Source organism: Pseudomyrmex gracilis, unplaced genomic scaffold, assembly GCF_002006095.1.
Source record: "Pseudomyrmex gracilis isolate BER0280 unplaced genomic scaffold, ASM200609v1 scaffold_493, whole genome shotgun sequence".
Classification (NCBI taxonomy): domain Eukaryota; kingdom Metazoa; phylum Arthropoda; class Insecta; order Hymenoptera; family Formicidae; genus Pseudomyrmex; species Pseudomyrmex gracilis.
The window spans coordinates 45,444-71,289 of record NW_018021077.1 but is presented as its reverse complement, the minus strand read 5'-3'; the positions used below and the strand labels follow the sequence as shown (position 1 = coordinate 71,289).

At 32.8% G+C, this 25,846-nt stretch overlaps 1 protein-coding gene across 1 annotated transcript in view; it reads left to right on the top strand.

Annotated features, from left to right (window-relative positions):
• LOC109860874 (protein FAM214A) overlaps positions 1–25,532 on the top strand; it is a 27,727-nt gene extending 2,195 nt beyond the window's left edge. The window contains exons 2-9 of the mRNA XM_020440271.1: positions 10,383–10,597; positions 10,969–11,192; positions 11,258–11,480; positions 16,966–17,134; positions 18,939–21,531; positions 21,734–22,055; positions 22,145–22,344; positions 22,696–25,532. Coding sequence (XP_020295860.1) covers positions 10,385–10,597; positions 10,969–11,192; positions 11,258–11,480; positions 16,966–17,134; positions 18,939–21,531; positions 21,734–22,055; positions 22,145–22,344; positions 22,696–22,864 — 4,113 coding nt within the window. The 5' untranslated portion in view covers positions 10,383–10,384 and the 3' untranslated portion in view covers positions 22,865–25,532. The remainder of the gene's footprint in view (positions 1–10,382; positions 10,598–10,968; positions 11,193–11,257; positions 11,481–16,965; positions 17,135–18,938; positions 21,532–21,733; positions 22,056–22,144; positions 22,345–22,695) is intronic.
• The last annotated feature ends 314 nt before the right edge of the window (positions 25,533–25,846 follow it).

Here is a 25,846-nt window from a genome sequence, read left to right as displayed (position 1 = left end):
CTCTCTCTCCCCTCTCTCTCTCCCCTCTCTCTCTCTCTCTCTCTTTCTCTCTCTCTCTCTCTCTCTCTCTCTCTGTATGTGTGTGTGTGTGAGGATGGGGAAAATACGCGCGCGCACATCTTATATCCTGATCTTGTACAGATCTTGATCTTTTGTTTTTAAATACAGTAGCCCAGTATATACTTTCAAGCATATGAGACCGATTCTTCTAAAGTTCGAAATTATTTTCTTTCTCTTCTAGTTAGCAACCGACTGGTAGCAAGAAACGAAAGATATATATTCCTATTTTCTTTGACTTTTAGAATAGGGATAGGCACGTATTCTACGAGTTGCACAGTTCCTCAAAATCGAGGAATCATTATTAGTGGGGAATTTATTGGCCCGTTCATAAAAAAGAAGTCGAAATTGTGATACCTAGGTACTCAAAATTATTGGAATTCTAATATATCGCTAAATTTCAAAAGATTTCAGTAAAAATATGCTATTCTACTGGGTTTATTTAAATCTCTCAAGCTTTTATGGCTATAAAATAGGCAAGAGAGAAAAACATTTATTTTTCTATGTTTTTTTTTCTTTTTCTCCCAAGCTGTGTCAAAACAATATTGAGGCGGAACCGTTCGTTGAACTCTGCTGTCAGTTGTCCATTTAAAAAAAAATTCAAGATAAAGTAAAAATCTGGTTTTCTTCATGCTTCACGCAAAGTTTGAAATTTGACTAAAACTTCAAAGTTTGTATGTAAAAAAAAAATGAAATACTGTTAAAGATAAATTCTTTAAGAAAAAATAATTAAACAGAACACAATTATTCTACGAACAAAAGTAAACAAAATTCAAATTTTCTGTTTCTTTAGATCTGACTAAAAAAAATTTTAAAAGTACGAGAGTGTCGATAAAAACGATAGCGTTCTCATGAGACGTTGAAGAAGAAAAAAGCGTCACATGAGAGGTGCGAAGTATCCACGTGAGTTAAAATTGTGGATCGGCCTTGGTGACACAAGTGCCTATAAATACAAAGTTCTTTTATAGGCGACCTGCGACCAAAGATGCAGCGTGTGTTGCACCTCCGTTGTCCCTCAACAAGGTTGCAACGCGCTAGGAAACGCGCTCATTTTCTTTCCCTTTTTCTCTCTCTCTCTCCTCTCCTCACACACACACACATATCTTCTGTTTTCTGCACATTACATAAGGCCATGTGATATCAAGAGTCACGTGGTGTTGCAGCAAACAAAAAGAAAGTTATATTATACATATTCCGACATCATAGCTCTCTTCTTTATGCATGTTGCAGCACGCTGTTTCTTTCTCTACGAGTTCTTCGATCTTTATATTCTTCCATAACAAAAGTATCAGAAACTGTGGCCGTAGAAAAATAGATCGCTGAGAATTTTCAGTGAAAAGTATCAAGATTTAAATTACTACGAATATACGGTTTTTGATTTATCACATAAACTTGACACATCATCGCCAATTCCGCACTTAGCACACAAGTAGGCATATGCAACCACGCGTAATCATGAAACTACAGTAGTATTAGTTGCATAATATACAGATAGTAACCTAAATCTGCACCTACTGCTTCCCACCCGTTGACCTCGTTACCCTCCTCTCCGATCTCCGTTCTATTCTACCTTTGCAGAAACTTTTATTCCAAGTCAAAATATTCTCTCGCATCATATTCTCGCATCTCAACGAAAAGTCGTCCATCGAATATCAAAGAATTATACAAAAAATCTGTAATAAATCTTTAAGAAAACTCGAAAAATATAGAGAATTAAACAAAATCTACCATCTATACTTTTGCCTCACATATGTTGCTGTTTTTATCTTACATATGTTTATGAAGAAATATGTTTTGAAAAGTGAACTGACTTATAAATAATGTACCACTTTAACTGCTCTTATGAACAAAATCATATCAATGATATCTTTATTTTTCTTCAAACGATCGAAACTTACTTTCACCGATACGCGGTTTTACTTTTATAAAGTCGTTTCACCACAGAACAACTGGAATCGGCAGTATCTATTTTCAGTTTCACGTTCATGTATATCTATCATGTTTTGCTATTTACAAACGCAAGTATATACATACGAGGAAACTTGCACTTTCTTGCGGTCAGTCACTTTATTTGCCATAGAAATAAAATTTGCAACCGTCAAAAATAACTTGAAAGTTTGTTTAGAATTTTGAAAATATTTATTTTTTCACAAAATTTTTGATGGAAAGATTGTTACTAATATCGCACGAAACGTCTTTTTTTGATCAATCAGTATATAAATTCGTCGGAAAACCGTGCACCCCTTTCACAACTTGGGCCAATCGACCCAGTTTTGGGCTCGCGTTCACTCATAAAATACATAGAACGCTTGGTAGATAGATGCTCCGGATTTTTTTTAGGTGACCTAGCTAAAAGGAGTATATCGATTTTGCTTGAATTCTGTATAAACAGGAAACTGACCATAAAATGTAACTACATATATATATAAATTACGATTAACAGAATAATAAACACGCAAATACTAAAGCAAAAAGTCGGATCGACGGCCGATTATAATTTTTTTAGAAAATTTCTTTTCTTCATATTGTTGCTCCATGAATATATAGAAACTATATATTGAAGCTCGACTAAAAGCGCGAGTAACAAAGACCCAAATAAATTAATCTGCTTAAAAAATTTTATAAAAATTTCTCATGTTATAGTTAAAATACATTAAGGCTTAAACAATAAATAAAACTTGATTCAATCTCTTGAAAGATTAAGTATAAGCGCAAAAGATGCACATCTTTCTTAAAAAAGAAAGATTAAATATGTGCGCAAATATGTAATATTCTTGTCGATATAAAGTGTGTTTCGCCATCGCAAATGCCGACAAACTTACCGGAAGACTGAGTTTATTTTTAGGTAGTCTTGAAAGCGTTCCTTTGCTAGTCGAAGAATGAGATCGACATGTACGTCATCTTAGACTTAAACTTATTCGTAATTTAATTAATTAATTATTGTGTAGTTGTTTTTGATGAAGACGTTATATAAGTCATAAAAAGAATAAAATCAAAGCATTTGCTTGAAGAAAAATCAGAAAAATTTTTTCAATTGCGAAACATTTCAGAAATCAGAAAATCGAAGAAAACTTTTCTTGTTGTTTTTAGGAATATTTTCTTCTTCATTGTTCATCTTATTTAGAAGAGATAGACAAAGATGTATGATGTTTCTTAAATAAAAAAAACTTGAAAGCTTAGAAAGAATCGTTATGTCTTTTCAATTATGTTACGGTAGTCTTATGAGCGTTAAAATAATATTTAAAAAGTAATAATATTAAAATAACAGCATTTCAAAATCGATAACCGCATTTTCATTGAGAAATTCAAATAAACTCAATTTTAATTAAAGTTAGAGATACATGATGCATGATTTAATAGCTTAAATTGCACGCATGATTAATTAACTCTAAATAAAATCTCTTTACGCATCACGTATGTGACTCATTATAAAACTAATCACATTATACGTCTGCTTATATATGGATTTCGAATTGCGTATTGACCTGTGATCAGAACGTTTTTCGCCGTAATACGTTACGCGTGTTGTCTTTCGCTATGTCTGACAGCACGTCGAGGCGATCAGCTGTTCGGCGACAGCGTCGTTGCGCCCAGCTGTACGGTGCACTCAGCTGACGTCGCCATCGATACACGCCCCTCCATTCTTCCTCCACCATCTTCCTTTCACGCGACTCGTGCAAGAACGGGTTTGGACGTTGCTGCGCCCTGTGTAACATACATATTACATATAGTCTCCTACATATAGTCGTTGCTATGTATTGCACGCCAGAAAGAGTTAAGAATTGATTAGTTATTAAGATTTATACACACATCACATACATACACACACATATACATATATATGTATACATATATATGTATATATATGTATATACGCGCGCGCGCGCGTCTTTTTTATGTGTGTATGTGTGAATAACTGATGATATATATATATGATCAGACAGGTATTGATATCTAAAGTTGCTTATTATATTTTTATTAATAATCCTATTCAATTAGTACATGTGAATTTGATAACTTGCATAATTTTTAAATTGTAGAAATATTAAAAATAATAAAGTACAATAATCGAATATTTTTAATATTTAGTTTAAAGAAAAATAGTCTTAATTATTGGCACTTATCAATATTTTTGTTTCATTGTTTTTTTGCGTGTCTTTGAAAATTTCGTGGGCAAAGCTCTTTAAAAATGTCGCGATTATAGTAAGTAACCAGACGGCGCTGGTGAGCGTGCGTTTCGCTGATGCAACATGAACAACGAGTAGATATTAAGAGACCTCGAATTTCCGCTCGTGCAGTTAGCTTTCCGTTTATGTAACGCGTTGTTAAGCACTCTCGCGATCCGTTTGATCGCATAAACTTGCAATACATTAATAATTTTCTTTCGTTTATGCGTGCATGCGCACGCGTGTGTATATGGGTACATAAGTATATTTTTGTTTGATTTTGTGAGAAAACTAAAAAATCGAACAGAAACATTTGTCCTAATTAAATATATCTCGAGAACATACTATTATAATATAGACATAACCAAAAGTTGTTTTTAAAATTAAAGAAACAAAGTTTTTTATATAAAAACAACCCAAATAGCACATGGACGTCCTCTGGACATGCAGAGGACATCCCATATGGAAAACGGGATATCCTGTGGACATACTGTTTTAATACCGAAATCTATTGTGGATGTTCTGAGGATTAGCAAATGAGCGCTTCATCCCAAATAGCACATGGACATCCTCTGAAAATCCAAAGGACATCTTATACGAAACAGATATCCTGTGGATATCTTATTTTAATCCCAGGGTTTCCTCTAGATGTCCTGAGGAAGAGCAAATGAGCGCCTTTTTTAGTTCCTGAATTATCCTTTGGCTATTATATATGTGAGACGTTCCAAAGATTCTTACAGGATATGTGTAGGACATCCTAAGAATTTTTATAGAATACACAGAGAGAAAGGTTTCTTTAGATTTAACAAATTTTGTTAAATCCAAACAAATTATTTCATTGGAATAGTCCAAACAACCTTGATTTTGAACTAAACATTCCGATTGTTTGAATTTCAAACAAAGTATTTTGTTAAGTTAAATAAATCTTCAATAAAAAAAAAACTTTTTCGCGGCTTGCGCTCTTCAACTTCTTTACTCAAAGAACGAAGAAAGAAGAGATTTTACTCAAAGTAATTTTTGGAGGCCCGATTCACACACACACAAGCTTTGCCAATCAACCAATGAACTCCATTGAAAGAGACTGGACCTGAAAAAATCCTAAGGTGATAGCGGGGATTCGAACTCGAGACGCCTCCTCCGTCGTATTCGCACAGCCTCTGCACTCACAATCAGTTATCTATTTATTCTCAAGCTATTCTATACGCATTTTATTTATTATTTTTTTAAATTATTATTTTATTAAAAATATTGCAGTGTGTGTGTGTGTGCAATGTATCTGCAACAATAGATAAAAATATTTCTCTTATTATTATTAATTATTTATTATTCTTATAATTTAAAGTACATGTTTACAACGCGAAATTTTTTGTCTTAAACAATGCTATATTTAAATCAAATATATTGTATGTTATATTTATGTTACAAAATGATTGTTTTCACTAAATAATGCTTATTAAAACTAAATAAAATATTATTTCGTTGGAATAAATTATTTCAAACATTTGTATTGTTTCCGTCAAATAATTTGATTTATTTTAACGTAACAATATAATTTTCATTCCACAAAATTGTTGTTTGGTATAAAATTATGTTGTTTGAATGCAACAAATATGAGTCAAACAAATCGGATTATTAAATTTAAAAAAACCGTTCTCTGTGTGTATAAAAACCATATCTTTTACATTAATATTTTTCGAAAAAAAGTTTGGTAATTGTTTAGAACTACAGAAAAATAATAGAACAATTTTATTACTAAAATACTAGTAAAACGATATTAAAGATGAGGGTTGTCCTCTGGTTCAATTGATAAAAAACAAATATGTGTAAGAAGACGGCGAGTATAAATCAAGTATGCAGGGTGTTGTGCAATGAAACGATATGTAATGTTGAAGAGCGAAACGTTTCGACTGTTTATTCAGTCTTCATCAATTGCAAGACTGCAAATATAATACAATAATTATTTTACAATGTGTGTTAAATGTATTTACAAAGTTGTTGATATGTAGAAAGACGGAAAACGCACCTTTATATACACTTCTATTTTAAATAATAACAATGTGTGTTAGACAACGGTTATAATGTGATCAAATGTGAGGATTAAACTAAGGGTCAAAACAATAAATATGTAGTCAAGGTATAAAATGTCGAGAATCAAAGAATTTTATCGATAATCGGTAAGTAAGATTTATTTAATAAGTCAGTATTATTTATAATATTTAAAGTGTTAGCGTGCATCTTGATATGTAGCATTTCCGATGTGGTTCGTTTATAGTAATTCATTTCTTTGTCTAGAATTTTTACTGTGTTCCAATTGAATTTATGGTCGGTGTTTGAACAATGTTCAGACAAGACCGAGTTTTGGGATTTCTTTTTGACATAATTCATGTGTTCTTTGATTCTCGTGCCTAATTGTCTCCCAGTTTGTCTGACATAACAAGCATTACATTTTTCACATTCAATATAATACACAATATTTTTATTCTGATTAAATGTAACGGGATCTTTATAAGTTTTGATATATGTGTTTAAACGAGAAATGTTTCTGTATGTTAATCTGATGTTCATTTTATTTAAAATGTTAGAGAGAGTGTTGGACTTCTCATCAACAAATGATATCACAAAGTATTGAACATTGTCTGTCAAGTGTGTGTCAATATCATTGTTGTTCATATGATTATTAAGTTTTGTAATTAATAATGTTTTTAGACGTTTATTGATGGTTTTAAATACTATATCTATTGGGTAATGGTTGGCTAAGAGAATTTTGATACATAATTTTAAGTTTTTTAGATGAAATACAGGATCTGACAGTAGCAGCGCTCTATCTACAAGAGTATTAATTGTACCGATCTTATGGCATAAAGGGTTTTGAGACAAAAAAAAAAAAAAAATGTAGGTATCTACCGGAAAAATAAAATACTAGTATATTGGCAATAGTAATATAACTCAGCATTTCTGTAAGAAATATTTTTTATCCTTATTTCTTCTTGGAGGCCTGATAGTGTTTGCCTTTCAGCTTATATACTCGAGAGAAGGGATCGACCTGGAAAAAATTCTAAGGTGTTGAATGGATTTGAACTCGTGATCTCCTTGTTCGTAGCCCCTGCACTCAGACTGCGAAGCTATTAGACCTAATTATTAAATTATCTTCTATTTCAGAAACATAAGTAAATTCTACCTCTACATTCGAAATTTCGATGATATTTAAAGAAGTAAATGAAAAACATTACTCTCTTCGGAATGTGAACGACGTCTTTTACAGAAAATTATTACTGGCTATCCTCGGCACAAATATCATCAGTAATTTTGTGCCAGTAATGTACTAGTATGGTAAAATTTTCTTATACAGAAAAGCAATAAAATTATTTTTTTAAAATGATCTAAAATTTGTCAAATAAATATATAATAAAGTTTAACAGATCTCGATCGTTCATGTTCAAAAAACGTCCAGAGAACGATAGAATGTCCTTTGGAAAATCAACATTTAATATAGATAATAGATAAAATAGATAGATATCCTCTAGACATCCAGTGGTTATCCAGAGGACATTTATATTTTTTATACTACATAAAAATTTTAAACTATATTAAATTTTCTATATAATTAAAAGTAATCATGTATGCATAGTAAATTTTCATAAAATGCATTTATAATGATATCTTAAAATGTTCTGTAAATGTCCTGAGCCGTCTTAGATATTGTTAGGATAATCCTAAGGACTCTTATGCTATATGGGATGCTATACCTAGAAATATCTTCAGGATATTAACGTGAGACGTTTTAAGGATTTTTACAGGATATGTGTTGAACATTCCCTGCAAAAAATTTCATATATCTAAGCATATAAAAATTAATATATGTAATTATTATGCAAACTCGATTAAATTTGTTTTCTAACCGATAAACTCAATTGGAAGGAACTGGTCCGGAAAAAATTCTAAAGTGGTAGGTGGATTCGAACTCGCATTTCACAATCTCTGCATGCAGACCGCGAGACCACTGAATCTAATTACTAAAATCTATTTTGGAAACAACTAAGAGTAAAAACTATATCTCTCAATTCCAAATTTCAACGATATTTAAACTTAAATAAAATAATATTATTATGGTTTTAATGCAATGAGAATCCGATTTTTTCATGTCTGGCAAAAATAATCCGAATTAAATTGGAATTTCTTCGATTTAGTGGGTAAAAACTAAATCGATTTTAATGCAAAGGAAATCCGATTTTTTATGTAGTAAAAAACGATCATATATTTAAATAACATGCGGTAAATACACTTAAAATATACAGTAAATATTAATATTTTTAATAAGTCAAAATATGATAAGTTTGATCGAAGCTGCATAGTATGTGAAACAAAACGTCTAGAAGATATCCGAGGACACTTTTTTGAAACATACGATGGATGTTTCCTGGATGTCCTCTGAATGTATTTTGGATATGTGTGGAAAAGTTCTGTTATAAAAAAGATAATAGTATATTTTTTAACTATGTTACCAATTAATTCCAAGATAACAAATGTAGATGTTCTCTGAAAAATCAAAAGACATATAATATTCAATATACAGGGTGACCGACAATTACTTTAAAATCTCTCGTAGGCAGATAGAAGAAGTAAAACTGAGTAGAAAAGTCCTGAATCATTTTTTTCTATTACATATAATAAAAGAGTAACTATTGAATAAATCAAGCCAATCAGCGCCGACCTTTAGCCGAACGCACGTCAGTGAGCCGCGCAAAGCGCTCACCCACACCAGGCGCGTGGTTCACTGACATGCGTTCGGCTAAAGGTCGGTGCTGATTGGCTTTATTTATTCAATAGTTACTCTTTTATTATATGTGATAAAAAAAAATGGTTCAGGACTTTTCGACTCAGTTTTACTCCTTCTACCTGCCTACGAGAGATTTTAAAGTAATTGTCGGACACCCTGTATATAACTCTATATAACTAAATGTAATTATGTATGCATATTAAATCTTCATAAAATATATTTATGATATCTTAAAATGTCTTATAAATGTCTTATAAATGTCCTAAAAGCCGTCCTGGACATAGGTATTCAGGATAATCCTGAGGATGTCTTGTGCTGTCCGGGAACTTTTAACATCGTTTCTTTTATTAATTTAAGAGAAGTTTATAGTATTCATTGTAACTTTTTTCTAACTTAAATCTCTTAAATCTTGTACTGAGAACACAGAAGAACAGTTTATTTTATTATGAACATCTCTCGAGTTGAGACTCCTATTTTCTCGCATATACCTATATATTAAAGTATGAGCTTGTTGAGATTGCAATTTCGATTTCGAAAACCTTATCTTCTTACATCATGTTTGGAGTCTTAAAATATTACACATTGCTGCTGGCTCAAGACACAGTACACATTTGTTTGAGATTTAACCAAATTTGCAGTGATGCACAAGTTACATTGTTTTTAAGTATACCATCTATGTATTCTATGTACTAACCATTCAAGAAACCTGTAACTCGCTATGGCAGATCGTGTACCTGAATCTTGTTTTCTTTCATCACATGCTTGACACGCGCACGGTAGTTATAACCAGTCCTGTAGACGTGACACAACAACAAATTTAAAGGGACAACAAAAATTCAGATGACTCCTACGAGCCGTTGACCTGTATAACGTGCACTTTGAAATCATAAAGCGATCAAGATTTTTTAGCGATATGTTTTAAAAAGAAACATCAACAACAAAATATTGTCTCGACACAAATGTTGTCGAGAAAAATTTGAATTTATTAAACATTATCGAGAATATATAGTATATAGCAGAGATGTTTCTTCCTTCGGATCTCTCGAGAAAAATAATAATTAATTCATAGCCTCATATATATACAAAAACCATTTTTTTCTACTTTATTCTTCTGAAGGAGCTGTATTTAAATACCGTTTTCTTTTTATATAAATACTGTCATACAAGCTGTAGAGAAAAAAGATTTAAAAAACTGTAATTTTTTTCATCTGATCTTAATTGAAGGAATTCAATTACGAAATTAAATACGCAATGACAGCGTAAAATTATTAAAAAAAAAAACCACTTTAATGTCAAGAACATTGATGATCAGATACTATAAATAAAAAATTTCTCATGATATTTCATTAATTTAAAAGATATTTTCTTTCTGTGAATTACAGGCATGCACTGCCTAGGTGCGATGACAGGAGGCACCTCTAGTCCAAACGGGGCTGGGGGCCAAGGTGGTGTTCTTAGCATGTTTCGAGCCCTTGGAGTCCTTGTATGCGAGGGAAGGATTCAAGGCCCTCCGCGTGGTTACAAAGAGGGCCCGCACTGCGCACCGCCTATGCAGGCGGTTCCAAACGATCACGTGTGCGAAGAGACCAGCTATCTGGTAAGTAACATATGGTGTCCTCATTATTCTGTTGTTCCTAGGCAACCTACTTCCATGTGACTTCCACTTGAATATAAAGTTACTGAGAGAACTTGTTTTATTTTTACTAATATATGAACAAAACAAGTTTTTGCAAATATAAAGAGATATTAAAAAATTCTAACATAATACACATATTAATATAAATATTACACAAACTATGTATTTATGTAAAAATTTACTTTATATATTCATGAAAAATTGATAAACTTAAAATTTTATATAGTAGGTGATGTATTAGAGATTATTATATATTTATTATTATATTTATTATTATATTTATTATTATATATCTATTATTATATAAATTGTTATTGATGTGTTTTTTTAAGTGCAATCGATATCGAGTATTAGTTCAGGAGATCACGGAACACTTCGCTATCGGATCATATCTTTGTGTGGAAGTACTTTTGTGCAGCGATTGTCCATGCGGTTTAGCCAAATCTATTTGCAAACATCCCGCATATTCTATGCCGTCCTTATCCATCTCGCCATGGCAGAAATGTGCTTCGGAGATGTTGCTAGAGTATTGGTGCATTTGCATTGTACCGAGCAAGTAAGTAACTCTGATATTATTTTTATATATTATAGTAGTATGATAATTATTCTGTTGCTTTCTAGGAATCCAGAGCCGATGAATTTTCACGGATTATATCAAGCAGTACGTTCGCGATTGCATTTCAGTCAAGTCGCAGCGTGGTGGTCACGCAGCAACGGCGCGGACCCAAGCTACATAGCCACCCGGATCGTACCGCACAACGAAGACAATCTTACTAAGTTTTGTGAAACTCCAGTGGAGCACACTTTTCCTCAGGCTGGTAACGGCGATGGAAATTCCATTAAGGTATGAAAATAAATAACACATGACCTCTCTCTCTCTCTCTCTCATCCATGAAGGACTAACATCATGATAAAAATGCACTAGAGCACCATCTTGCTGAAACTAACATTTCTGGCGAATATTCAGTGGAATCAAGATATTCTGACATTTGATTCTGAAGGAATTTTAAATAATTGTGTTCGCATTCTGTGATGATCTTTGCTTAACCCTTTGCGGTCGGTGCCGCCACTGTGGCGGCATTTGTAATCTGTCGTAGAAGTCGGTGTCGCCGCTGTGGCGGCATGATCACGTCTCGAAAGATCACTCCACAAAAATTGAGATTAACAGAAAGCTAGCCATTTCAGACGTCTCACGCGTTATTTTACCATCGTGAAATATATGATAAAAAAAAAAAAAATGCGAAAAATTTACCGACCGCAAAGGGTTAATTCCTGTATAAGAGTTATGTGATAAAAATAGTATCAATTGTAATATTCAATCACCAGTCTTTTGGAATACCTAGTTGATGGTCCGCTTGATAAGCATGTTAATATGTGGATTAACATGGACTATTCTCAACACTGGGAAATTCTAAAATTATTATTGTTCTAAATCTGTTTCTTTGTGGCAATAGAATGGAATTTGTCAAAGTTGAAGTTGTTGATAAATGAGTACTAGTTCACACGAGGCATTTTGTGACGTGCGTTTGTAATAATCATTGGATTACCTATTGGCGTAAAAACGCAAACGCGTGTTTTTGTTTTGTTTTTTATAAAACGCTTCGTTTGTATGGACCGCACTTTTTGCTACCGCGCGCTTAACGCGGTAGCAGTTCGTGTGAACCAGGGCTGAAGTAAAATCCTTACTAGAAATAATATTACAACTGTACTTTTTAATTATTTTGCTCTCTACGTAAGACATAAAAAAAGTATAATTAAAAAAAGATATAAAAATGTTATATAAAGTACAATCTATTCAATGTGATTACTGATATTAACAAAACAAATGTACCAATAATTAATGTTGACAAATGGTAAATGTAAATTTTGATATGTTTTGTACAATATTAATCTACGTAAACTGCATAAAGTAAAAAATGTAAGAGAAATATGTATGTGAACTTTAATATGAAATTTTAAAAATTAACTCGTGTTATGATTCTGCAGCACTGAAAGATTGCAAAAACATTGCATAAATCTTACATTGAAACGTTGTAATATTGCGTGGTAGTTGCGAAATATTTCTGCAATGTAAGATTACAGTAATGTTACCGTACAATGTATTTGTAATATTAAAACGCAATGTGTTGTATCTGTAATATTGAAACACAATGTATTTGTAATATTGAAACGCATTGCATAAATATGCAAATTGCTTCAAATTAAATAGATAAACTTTGACAATATATAAAGACATCCAGGGTTGGGTAGTGTCTAGTTAAAAAGATAAAACTTAAGTTAAAAAGTTACAAAGTTAAATAATTTTAACTTAACTTAGTTACATTTTTGGCTTCTTCATTTTTAATTTAATTTAGTTATATTTTATCGGTAACTATTAACTTTTTATTTAAATCTCTTGAAGTTAGCCACGCTATAAGATTTATAGTACACGTTACTAGATCATGCGCACATATGCATGAAACGGAACGTGTTCTAAATTTTTAATTGCTCTGGATGTAGGATGAAAACAAAGAAAAAAGAGGTTTTCTACACTTTTAAAATCAAGTGTTCGGGAGTTTAACACCAACAACCATGCAGAAGTTCATTCAAGTACATTCAAAGAACAGATCTTATCAAAATCCGATGATTTTTTAAATACTTCATAATAAGACGCTAGATATCAGAACCAGAACAAAACTATGATTACAACAGATTATATTATTCACATTTACTTGTCAACCGATATATTTATGACGGAAAATGATTTTCCTAAAGCACTCAAACGTACTTTTATAAAATATAATCCATCATCTTCAGTTTATGATGAACGACTGTACAGTGCAGGAGGATTCGTTTTTGATAATCTTCGAGGAATGTCAGATAAACATTTCAAAATGGCTTTATTACGCAAATTTAATAACTTTTTGTAAACAAAATAATAAACATGTATCTGTCGAAAAAATATATCTATAAATATATCTAGTTATTTATAAACAAACCAATGTATCAAAACAATGTATGTTTCTATACTTTCTAAAAGATATACGATTTCTAAAATATACAAAAAGTATATTTCTAAATTAATTATTTAATATGTATAAAGTATATTTCTAAATTAAGTGTATATTTATTAGTTTTATTATATTTGTTATTTGTAAGACTAAAACACTGAACTCATGAAAAGAAAAATTTAACTTTTAACTTTTTAATTACTTTTTTTTATTAACTTAACTTTTTATCAATTAATTTTATTATGGGTTAACTTGTATCTTAACTAAATTACATTTTCAAGGTCTTTAACTTTAACTTAACTTAGTTAAAAAAAACTTAACTTACCCAACCCTGAAGACATCGAAAAGAGATGAGAATAAACTTGTTGCAAAATTGTGTAAATAATCTTTTTGCACTCGAAACTTACAATCAAATATTCGAACGTAAAAAGATTATGAACTTACACAATGTTGCAACGAGTTTGTTTACATCTGTCTTGGATGTCTTTATATATTGTCAAATTTTATTTATTAAATTTGAAGCAATTTGCATATTAAAAAAATATGAATAAATTATTGGTTTCATATAAAAATTATTAAACAATTTTGTTTGTAATTTCACTTTATTATATATATTACATTTTCTTTACCATAGCTCGACCGTTTCCATGAACCAGAACGTAACACTTGCTATATATTGTACGAACAGCCTCTATAACGCAAAAGTATATGATAGATTATATTAAAAATATTAATTCTGAAATGTATATATTGATTAAAAATAATAACGTAGACAAGTGTGTGATTGTGCTGGAAAAAATGCCAAAAAATATATTAATTACAACACATATTATATCAATTACATTATTTCTAAGATAGAAGATACTATTTTAAAAACTAAGAAAATTTTTATACACAAGTATCACGATGTAAAAAATTTGAATATATAACGTATAAGAAAATTGTAAAAAAATATTGACAGAGTAATAACCCTGATAGCCAAGCATGTTTTGCAAAATCATGTAACTTAATGCTGAGCTGAAGTTTTCAACTAGTTGCTGTGTATTTGCTGAATACATGATGCATAGTCATACGTAATCGACAACACGAAGGCAAATTTTAGACATTTTGTGTCAGCAGATTCAGAGCAAACAAAGAGCAACTATTGCTCATTACGTTGTCAACAAGATGACTTTTATTCATAGAAAACTCTTTGCTTTATCATTCGTTTTCGGCAACATAAAAGCAACATGACGATAACAAAACAAGACACCGATGTCTGTACTTCTGTCGTATGGTTGGTAAAAACTGTTGACATATATTTATTCTATCTTGTAGCCCATTAAATGTCGAAAACGAATGACCGTCTTTTAGAATAAGTAGAAAAAAATAATTATATTTTAGTAAGGAACAAGTAGTCTCGCGGACTGAGTGCAGGGATTGCAAATATGAAGGTCTCGAGTTCAAATCCCACCCATCACCTTAGGATTTTTTCCGTGTCCGGTACCTTTCATCGAGTTAATCAGTTGATTGGCGAACTAAATCAGATCTCCAAAGATTAATTCGACTGAAATCTCGAATTAATTAATTCCCCTTTCACAGAGCGATGTGTTATTGAATATATTTGTCCGTTTTCGACATATTGTATTTTTGTTGAAATTTATGACGTGTTGTTGGCAACTTGTTGTCATGTTGCTCTTTATGTTAGTGATAAACCGTTGACAGCAAATACACAGCAAGTTGTCGGCAACACATGTTGAATACGTGTAATGTCAAACCAAAGACAAATGCCTGACTCACCTTCTAAATTTGCTGAAAACTTAAGCGTTTTGTTTTCGGCAACATGACAGCAAAAACACAGACAGGTGGCTATCAGGGAATGTGCTGATGTGAGGAGTGACCTTGGATTTGTCAATAAGAAACAAATTGCAGAAATAGGCAGTCCAAACTGGCAGAGGTGTTTTGACAGATAATGAAGTATTATACATATATATATGTATATATATGTATATTACTTATTCATCTACTATATACATATATTATAATATAATATATTGTATATAATGTGATTTTTAAAGTAAAATTATTATATTTAGTTTACGTTTTTCATCTCTGTGCTGTTTCTAGATTCTGCAGAATAAGGGAATACAGAAATAAGTTATTAGAACTTTCCTTTTCCGCTTCAAAAGTATTTATAATAATATACTATAGACTTAAACTATAAACAATATCCTGAGAATTTTATAATATTATTATTTAATATACATTTCTACAACATTGTTGGAATATTTCGACGAAATATTGATATTGTATGTCTCTAAAACGTATCTGTAATATTACATTGCAACTTGCAATATTGCAACGTTTCTGACATATTACTGGAAGCTGTATGGAAAGAAATCAAAAGTACTTAACCTTTCAAAAACAAAACTATTCAAATTGAAGAAATCAAAAACCTGAATTTGCGATAAAAAAATGCTATAGTTTTTATTAAAATAATCGATCAAAATCTGATTGGATTTAAAACGAGTCCTGACCGCAAAATCTAATCAATCTTTCAAGAACATAAAATTGTTTGAAGACGTGAAATCTAGATTAGTGATAAGAAATTAGTAAAATTTATTTAAAAAATTGACCTAGACTTCTTAGCCTTTCTGATATTCTAAAAGTTTGGTCTTTTGTCATTTTTTTTTTAAAACCAGATTTTAATGCAGAAGTTAAAATGGGATACTTGTCATTACTCGTGTATGTGTGCATGCGTGCGTGCGTGTATGTGTATATACAATATAGAGTGTCTCTGAATTTAGTGCCAAATTTAATACAACGGCTAGTACATAAAAACAAATCGAAAATGTTTAATAGATATATGTCCAAATCTGAACGGTTTCGAAGTTACGAGATATTGAAGTTGCTTTTGTAAGAAAATATGAATTGAAATAAATGTGAAAAAAGTAAACAAACAAAGTAAATCAAAAGTAAACTAAATATACTTAAGTAGACTTCAATACCATCATGGATCATTCTTAACTCTAACATACTTTAACATAACATGCTTCGAGAAATACGACAACATACTAAGTCTTATTACTTTAATTCATGTTTTCTTACGGCAAGCAACTTTAACCTCATAATTCCGAAGAATTCTCATTTGGACATATGTTTATTAAACATTTTCGACTTATTTTGTGTCCTAAAGCCTTTGTACCAGTTTTGACACTGAGTTCAGAGACACCTTGTATAATGTTTAAGACATTTATGTTATAGATATTTATATAAATCAAATGTTAGTTAAATTTAAGAAAACATGTAATATAATTTGAATTAAATATATAATTGCGCGTCTTCTTTCTCTTGTACCAGGTGACCGTGTGGGCTCTGCCACGGATGGAGGAAGTACCTGTGCTTGCATGTTCTCTGCATCCAAAGACGGAAAAAGATGAAGAAGAAATTGCGAGGGCGTTAACGCCTACCAAGAGTATTCCAATAGGATCCGTCGATGTACAAAATACTGAGAATCTTGTTTTGCCTGGTAATGAACAAATGATGAATTTCTTGTCTATATACAGGGTGTCCTACCTAACTTGAGCATCTTAAATATCTCACTTATTTTTTTGATAGGAGGGTGCTGAAAAGAGTCATTCTTCAGTTCGAAGAGACAAATGCAGTAATGGCCAAAAACTTTTTTTCAAGGTCATATTTTTTAGGATTTCAAGGTCATTGTCATTTTTTTATCAGAGAGTATATATTTTTATCCGCGCGATATGATCGGCAAGATAAAGACAAATCCAACGATCTACAATACTATGATCTTCACGTAATCTTAAGTCTGAAAAATTTAGAAAAACTATACTAAAAGAAGTAATTAGTGAAATAACTACGACAAGGGAATTATATCAATGAAAACTTTATCGTAACAAATGCTACTTCCTCTTCTTCAGTAACAGTCTTCGATCGTTCCCGTTTGAGTGGTCTTACACTGCCCGTTTGGCAAAATAACGTCACTATGCGGTCAAAACTTTGTCGAGAAAGATGATTTCTTTCAAGGTGTCTCTCTGCGTATAATTGGGCAGCTTGTACAGAATTTCTTCCAACCTCACCATAAATTAAAAGCATTTCAATTCTTTCTGCTTCAGAGTACGACGCCATTGTTTTCCGAAAATAACGTAATATCTCAAAATTATCAGCTCAAATAAATCACAATGAATTTCCGAATCGTACTGATTTCTGAATCAGGAGAAGACTTTCTGAAGAAGAATAATAAATGTAAATTTGACTTAATGTGTTGATATTGAGACTACGTGTTTACTAAGTAGTCAGTTTAATGCTAGTACTTACTACAAAATAAAGACGTTTTCTTTTCTCTGATAATCTAGTTTGTAACTGTATTGAAGTCAATAGACATCATTTTGAGCATTTGTTACGATAAAGTTTTCATTGATAATTCCCTTGTCGTAGTTATTTCACTATACTTCTTTTGTACGGTTTTTCTAAATTTTTCAGACTCAAGGTTACGTGAAGGTCATTGGATTCGTCTTGATCTTGCCGATCATATCGCGCGGATAAAAATATATACTTTCTGTTAAAAAAATGACAATGACTTTGAAATCCTAAAAAAAATGACCTTGAAAAAAATTTTTTGGCCATTAGTGCATTCGTCTCTTCGAACTGAAAAATGACTCTTTTCAGCACCCTTCTATCAAAAAAATGAGATATTTAAGATGCTCAAGTTAGGTGAGACACCCTGTATATAGAGTGGAAAAAAAGTACCTGAATATCTCAGAAAATATAGGTTTTACAGAAAAGTGTTTCAGACAAAAGTAATACAGTTTAAAAATATCTATTTACTGAGATTGTGACTTTGGATTGCGCCGCCAAGGTCAGGTCACGGTCACATCGATGTTTTTAAATAGAACTTCCTATTTTTTATTGCAGATTCTTATAGCTTAACTCAAGACCTTTCCAAAACACTATAATAAAGTTTATTTTCATTAGGTACTTTTTGACTTATGAGGGTTGAATATTAGAGTATTGCTAATACTTTTTCTACGAAGATAATGTTGATCAAAACGAATGTTTTACTACTTTTGTCTAAAACACTTTTCTGTAAAACTTATATTTAAAACTTTTCTGAGATATTCAGGTGTTCCGCTACTTTTTTTCTACTCTGTATAAATATGTATGTATATATGTATAGTATATCTATATGTCTATATGAAAGATATAATATATGTAGATAAAATAACAAAATTAAGTAAGAAGGTAATCTTTTAGAGATTAATTTTTGTGACATTAAAACAATCGTATAAAAGTGTATCAACTATTTTTGTCGACAGCTTTGGTGGACGATAGATTACAGACTACTTGTAATAAATCTGGCAAGCACGATTGTCGCTGTGAGGAAGAAGATGCTTCACCTTTGTCGCCCACCATCAGAACTAACGGTGAGCGGAAACGTCGTCGGTCGCTTCCTTGTGGACCAGCTGATAATCCTATAACTTCGCAACCTGCGCCACTGCCGTCTCTTCAAGAAGGCATTCCGCAGAAGCATAATATTAATTTGAACTTAACTAAAGGTTTGACCGAGAACAACGCGGCGTCGCGGACTAATAAAAATAGATCAGAAAACAGAAATGAAGTAAGGACTTGCAACAATTTAAATTCAGATTCAGATCACCTGGAACGATGGTTCAAACTGCAACTGAGGATTGACGAGCGCGAAAGCAACATAGAAAAACGTTGCAAACGAACATCTATAGAAATTCCAACAGAGATTGCTCACTCGAAAAGTAACATCAATAGAAACGAGGAGAGCTATAATAATATCGTTAAAAATTCGACCTATAACGGAAAAGAATCTGGCAGTTCGTCAACAATGATATCTATAACAAAAAGTGGTAGTCTATTAGATAATTTTGCTCCCACCGGTTTTCGTTCCTTTGTCTCATCTTGGCAAACTAGTAATATAAACAGTAAATTTCAAAGTTTTCGTAGTAGAGAAGAAGAACAACAACAAATGCATTTTAATGTTCCCGGGGAAAGTTATAAGCCACTAATCATCAAAGATGCATCTAATCATGCTCCGATCGACCCTTATGCTCAGCCTAATCCTTTTCACGAGTCAAATCCCGGGCCTTCGACGCAAAAGTGGACACAGAAGTTTGACAATTCCGCTTGTACTGTGCACCAGAGTTGCTCGAAAAATGTTAACAAAGTTACCGCGGAGACGCAGATATCGACCGATCAGGAAGTCAACAATGAGGACAATATCGTCAAGAATGGACAAAGAAAAGCTGGTAAGCCAGATTTTAGTCAATTGATGTGGAAGCTAACAATTCCTGAGGAGAAGGATAAACGGGAAGAGGGAGGATTGCTAGATTGGTTCAGTAAAGTACCCGGAAGAGTGCTAGGTGTCGCGGCTACAAAAGGTTACGTCGATAGCAAAATGAAGAATAGATGTTTTAATCAGCCAATAGAACATACGAACGGGCAAAACGGCACCAACGAAATTAAATTTAAAAACTGCAATCTAGAGCTGAGTCAACGGGAAGTCGATGAAGTATTGGCGGTACTGCGAGCAAGAACACCATCAGGACGTAGAAGACCGACTATCAAGAATGTAAGAAAACGCGGAGAGAGATTCGAGAAAAGCGGTGACCATATAGTGGAGAAGGTTCTAGCAAAGTGTACGATTTTGGAAGAAGAAATAATCCGTGATAATTCAACGAATCGTCACGTTGAAACTTGCCAAGTTCAGACGCCAAAATTCTGTGAGAATTGTAATCGCGGATTGTGCAAAAAGATAGATCATCAGGTGCCTGAGGAGCAGCCGAGTTTGGATCGGATCTATTATGACAAAAACGTTTATCAGCCCGCGCATTCGAAATTTCCTGGAAACACTAACAGATCGAACGAGAAAGCGGAAACACGCGCGAGCGATGATACAGATTGCTTGCGGACTAAAGCGGACATGTTACTTGGAGCTATTCTGCGGACCAGCAGGGACCGAAAGGACCTGTCAGATGATTCATCAAATGGGACCAGAACGACTAGCATTGATGAGGATAGCAGTGACGACGATTTTCATTCCTCGAACATGGAGAAGTTCGATCAACAGGACCACAAAATAATTTCCTCGTCTAACGACGAAGAGAAATCTCTACCGCTAAATAAAAAATTCAGCAGGTTTCGGCAGCTATTTAAAAAAGAAGTAGATAAGAGGATCGCTATGATTTCGGACGAAAATTCTCTTTCCTCACTGGAAACATCGCCGAACTTGACACCACCGCAACGCTTTAATTCGTCATTGTTTCGCTATAACAACGAACTGCCGAATCTACATAACGCAAGGATTAACAAGGCAAGACGGCAAATCGATTTTACAAATTTATCAGAAATTACGGAGAAAAAAGAGGATGGTACATTAATTCCGAAGCTCAGTACAAAAAACGCACATCAAAAGTTAGTACGCAAAACGCATAGTACAAATTATAACGAGCGTGAGTGCGATTCCGCGGGCCTAAACAACCAGCAGAATCATTGCGACAGCAGACGGCTGCTTGAAGATACAAAGGAATCTTCTGAGAACGAGGAACGAGACGAGAATGCAAAAAAAGAGATGATTTCTGTTCTTCAGAAGAACAATTTAACTACATCAACTACACCGCAATGCGGACATTCGTCTTCCAAGATACGTAACAACAATCACAAGGACGGTATCGCAGAGACGGGAGACGACGAGACTGTCGACAAGAGCGTGCCTTCAGCCCTCGAGCAGGAGAAATTCCGCAGATCTCTAGAGAACGCGGCATCGATGGTGTTTCATAGTAGAACTGGTCTGCCGTTGACGTCTAGTCCGGCGCCATTAAGAAGAGGCAGCTGTTGTTTTGACTACGATAGCAGCTTGAACTCGGTCTCTTCCAAAAGAAAGTACGATATGAGAAGTTTGTCGAAATGTTACAGAAGTTTGACGGCACCAATAAAGAGATTTAGAAATGTTAAAGAAACTATTAATTAATTAACTTAAAATAAAAATCTTAATTAATGCAATATATATTTTTTGGTGCCGTCAAGTTAATATCAAAAGAGTGATGTCTCTCTCTTAAGTTAAAAATAATGGTTTTTACTTCAGCGCGTTGTTCGAGTTGAATACGCCGCCGAGTCCGGGCGCGGTCTCACTGGAGGAAACCGATCGTGAGGCGGAAACCGCCGGCGATAGCGAGGAGACGCTTAAAAGACGTTCCAGCTCCCGCCATCGACCGCAGAGTCACGCTCTTCTAGGCAGCTTCGAAGAATCGGCATTAAACGGCAGGCTTGAACCGGTATCCACGGTTCACGGTTTCACAGCAGAACTTGGGGCCAGCGGATCTTTCTGTCCAAAACACCAGAAACTTCCAGTCACCGTGTTTTTCTACACGCTCGGTGACAATGACAAAGTCTCCACGCCATACCTTGTACGTTTTCAGAAAAACGCAACTCGAAATAAATTAATTTGCATTTTATGAAAAGAATTTTGGCAACTCACGTTATTTCTTTTACACAGGCTCATATTAATCTAGAGAAAAAAGGCTATCAAGTACCAAGAAGTGGTACCATTCAAGTGACTCTTCTTAATCCACTGGGTACAGTTGTTAAAATGTTTGTAGTATTGTATGATCTTTCCGACATGCCGCCGCGATCTCACACTTTTTTACGTCAAAGAACATTGCGGGACAAAACATTGCGCTACCTCGTTCACCTTAGGTACGTACCATCTTAATCCTTTCGCTATGGCAAAATACAGAGCGCGCCTGACAGCAAACGTTCAAACTGATGTTACAGATGACGAAACTTTTAGCTGATCTGAATCCTGTAGTGTTAAAAGAAAAGTATTTAAAAAGTATAAAAATTGTCGAAACATGGAATTGCATTGCCATAAAAATATATGAATATCGATAATAAATCTCAAACATCTGAAAGCGCTTCTAACGTCATTTGAGCAATATCAGTTGAATGCTTGAAGGCGCTAGTAACAGTGAAAAAGTTAATTCGAATGGCGTCTCAAAAAGTAAATGAGAATAATTTATCAATAACTTTTGTTATTTCTTATTTCAGATTTATGTCTAGTAAGTCAGGTCGAATTTATCTTCATACGGATATTCGTATGATTATCTGCCGTAAATCCGACGTGGACACGGCGTCGGACTTAGGTTCAGAGCCGCCAAAAGAACTCAGGAGCTACACTCACGGTCCTACAAATCCGAAATTTTCGCCGAGGTGCTGAGCCACGTGGTACTTTCCATGGGGTTGTTGTCAATCGTTCCGCCCGTCTAGTCCCCTTCAAATCGAAGTGTAATGAATATAATAAGAGATATACTAATTGCAAACCAAATTGTATTCTTTAACCCTTTGCGATTGATATAATAATTACTTCTCGTGTTGACAAAAATAATATAATAGAAAGATGTTCTTTATTATAATTTACCAAGAGAAATAGGATATGTACAGTACCCTCTATAAATTTGAGAACATCCTGTCTTACAGGCAAACAATCGCATAACAGCGATTTGCGCATATTTTTTGTTTGAATACATTGTAAGACGTCCAAATGATGATAAACATTTTTATCTAGGACACTTATGAGCTTGTATATGCCAAAAATATATCAATCATTCCGTGGCATCCTGTTTGCGTTGTAAATACAGAGAAATAGTACATTGTTTGAAGTTGTTTAATTATAGTTTCTATAAAAGTGGTAAACTATTTGAGTCGCAGGCTGATTTCAGACTCCGTAAAAATTGTAAAAAAATCTACTAGTATTGAAAATAAATTAATCGCAAAACAAGTAACAATAGACAAACAATAAACTAGCGCGCGAAATTCACCTGAGTTCTTTGATGCCACGAAATAATTGGCCGATACATTTTCAGCATATACAAGCTAATAAGTGTCTTAGATAAAAATGTTTATCATTATTTCAGACGCCTTACAATGTATCTAAACTAAAAACATGCACAGATTGCTGTCATGCGATTGTTTGGTTGTAAAATGTAAAGTGTTTCCAAATTTATAGAGGATACTGTATATACATATAATAATACTTGGTGTGTGTGTGTATGTGTGTGCGCGCGCGTGTGTGTGTGTCAAGTATTATTTCGTTCAAAATTATCTCAGATCGCAAAAGATTAAGGAGGAGGGGCTGAATAAAAAAGTAGAGCAAAAAACCTTGAATGATTATAAACAGATTAACTGCTCGTGTTGGAATATTGTGCGTAATGTATTCTTTTTCTGTTTTTTTTTTACATCCAAGGTATTTGCATTACTCGACAAAAAAATAAATTTTTCTATTTTTTGCATTTCGGCAATTAAGTTCCAACACGAATGGTTTTATTTGAAACATTCGAAATTGCGATTATACTCCCGATATATAATTTTGCTGTGTATGGTTTGCACTTGCAATATAGAATGCAGCATATGCCTATATAGACATAACATGGGTTATAACTGGACGTTATAACTCCATGTGATGTCCAATGATCATTTAATAGAGGTTTATATAAAATATATGTTTTGTGTGAGATGTATACATTATTAAAACTACACTATTAGTTTGCATAGTTTCAATTTATACATTTAGTTTCAATTGCTACATTTTTGTTTTATATCATAATGATAGTAATATTTTATAGTTGGAAAGGTTTATTGCATTAAAACTTTACGATTAGTCTTTGTGTTTTGTAATCCAATATATAATAATGGTAATGAAAATTGGTTAACTCACAAGTAAGAATTTACTTCAGTCTTTATCTTGTACGTCTATTGTAATCACTACTATAATGCATGCTGCTAACCATATTTGATACGGAGTTATCGCAAGTGGACGATCTCGCGTTGTGGGAGGCCATTTTCTCAATTTATTACTGTAAATATAGTCATAGTGTAGAAAGTAAGTTGACTAAGAATTTTTTTAAGCAGGATAATACTGCCATTGTGTGTGTAGTACTTTACGTTAAAACAAAGAAAAGTGATATATATATATGGAAAAACGCGTTGATGAATTCAGTCTTTTGCTTGAATTAGACATGAATATATCAGATAGATTACAATACACATAAACAAATAGCACGTGCAATGACAAGTACAAAAAGTTCTTTGTGTGTGTTCATGTTCTCGTAATGGATAAATTTTTGATGAGACGTAGCAGAGAATCCGTAGAAGAAAGGTCAAAAGTTTTTTTTCCAGAGAACAAATGTGATTATTGCGATTTACATTAGTGTAATTCATTCTTTCTCTTTTAAAATTCTATTAACGTGAACGACTAGAGCTTGTGACAGTTTTTTCCAGAAGCAAAAAAATTATTACACACGTGTATGTATATATTATATAAAATCAGAACACACTTTTGTGTCCGTAGCACTGTGATGAATATTTTGATAGACTATGAAAAAGAGTAATTATACTTATTATTATAGAATAACTTTCTGAGTAGTGAACATGTTGTAGATGTAATTAATTTTACTAATACGTAAAAAAAAGTACGAAAAAAGTATAAACGTACATAATAATAAATTAAATAAAATAATAATAATAATATTTAGCCGCAAAGTTGATACACCCGTTTTAGAGCAAAATCGTTCAAAGCAAACAAAACGTAACGCTCACGTTTTCCTTTATTTTTCTAATGCCTTTCACTCTAAAAAATAGCGCTCTTCTATTTATGACTTACCTCACATACAAAGAGCTTGTTCAAAAACTAATTTACGACTCTTACCTTTTTACATACAAAGACACTAAAATGTGCAACAGTAATATCGATTCAACATGGAATAAACATGCAAAATACATTTTCCAGAAGGCTCTTTATTAGGGCTAGAAATAACAGTCGTAACTAGGATGTACAAAAAAGGAAAAAAAAGATACTGTATATATAAAAAAGAATTATTTTCACTCGTGGTTTTTAAATGAATAATTGTATATATAACAATATATGTAACAATCAAAAGTAATAATTTTTATATAATTAATATAATTTTGATTGTAAAACAATTGCAGTTTTTTTTTTTTTTTTTTTTTTTTTTTTTTTTTTTTTTTTTTTAATTAATTTTATCAATACGTGTATGTATACAGGGTGTTTCAGAACTATGGGATCAAACTTCTAGGGGTTATTCAGTGCAACAGTAGAAAACATTTGAGTATAGGGACCCATGTCCGGAAAAGTGTCACTACCGCACTACGGCCCTAAGACGCGTTAAAATTTAGAAAGACG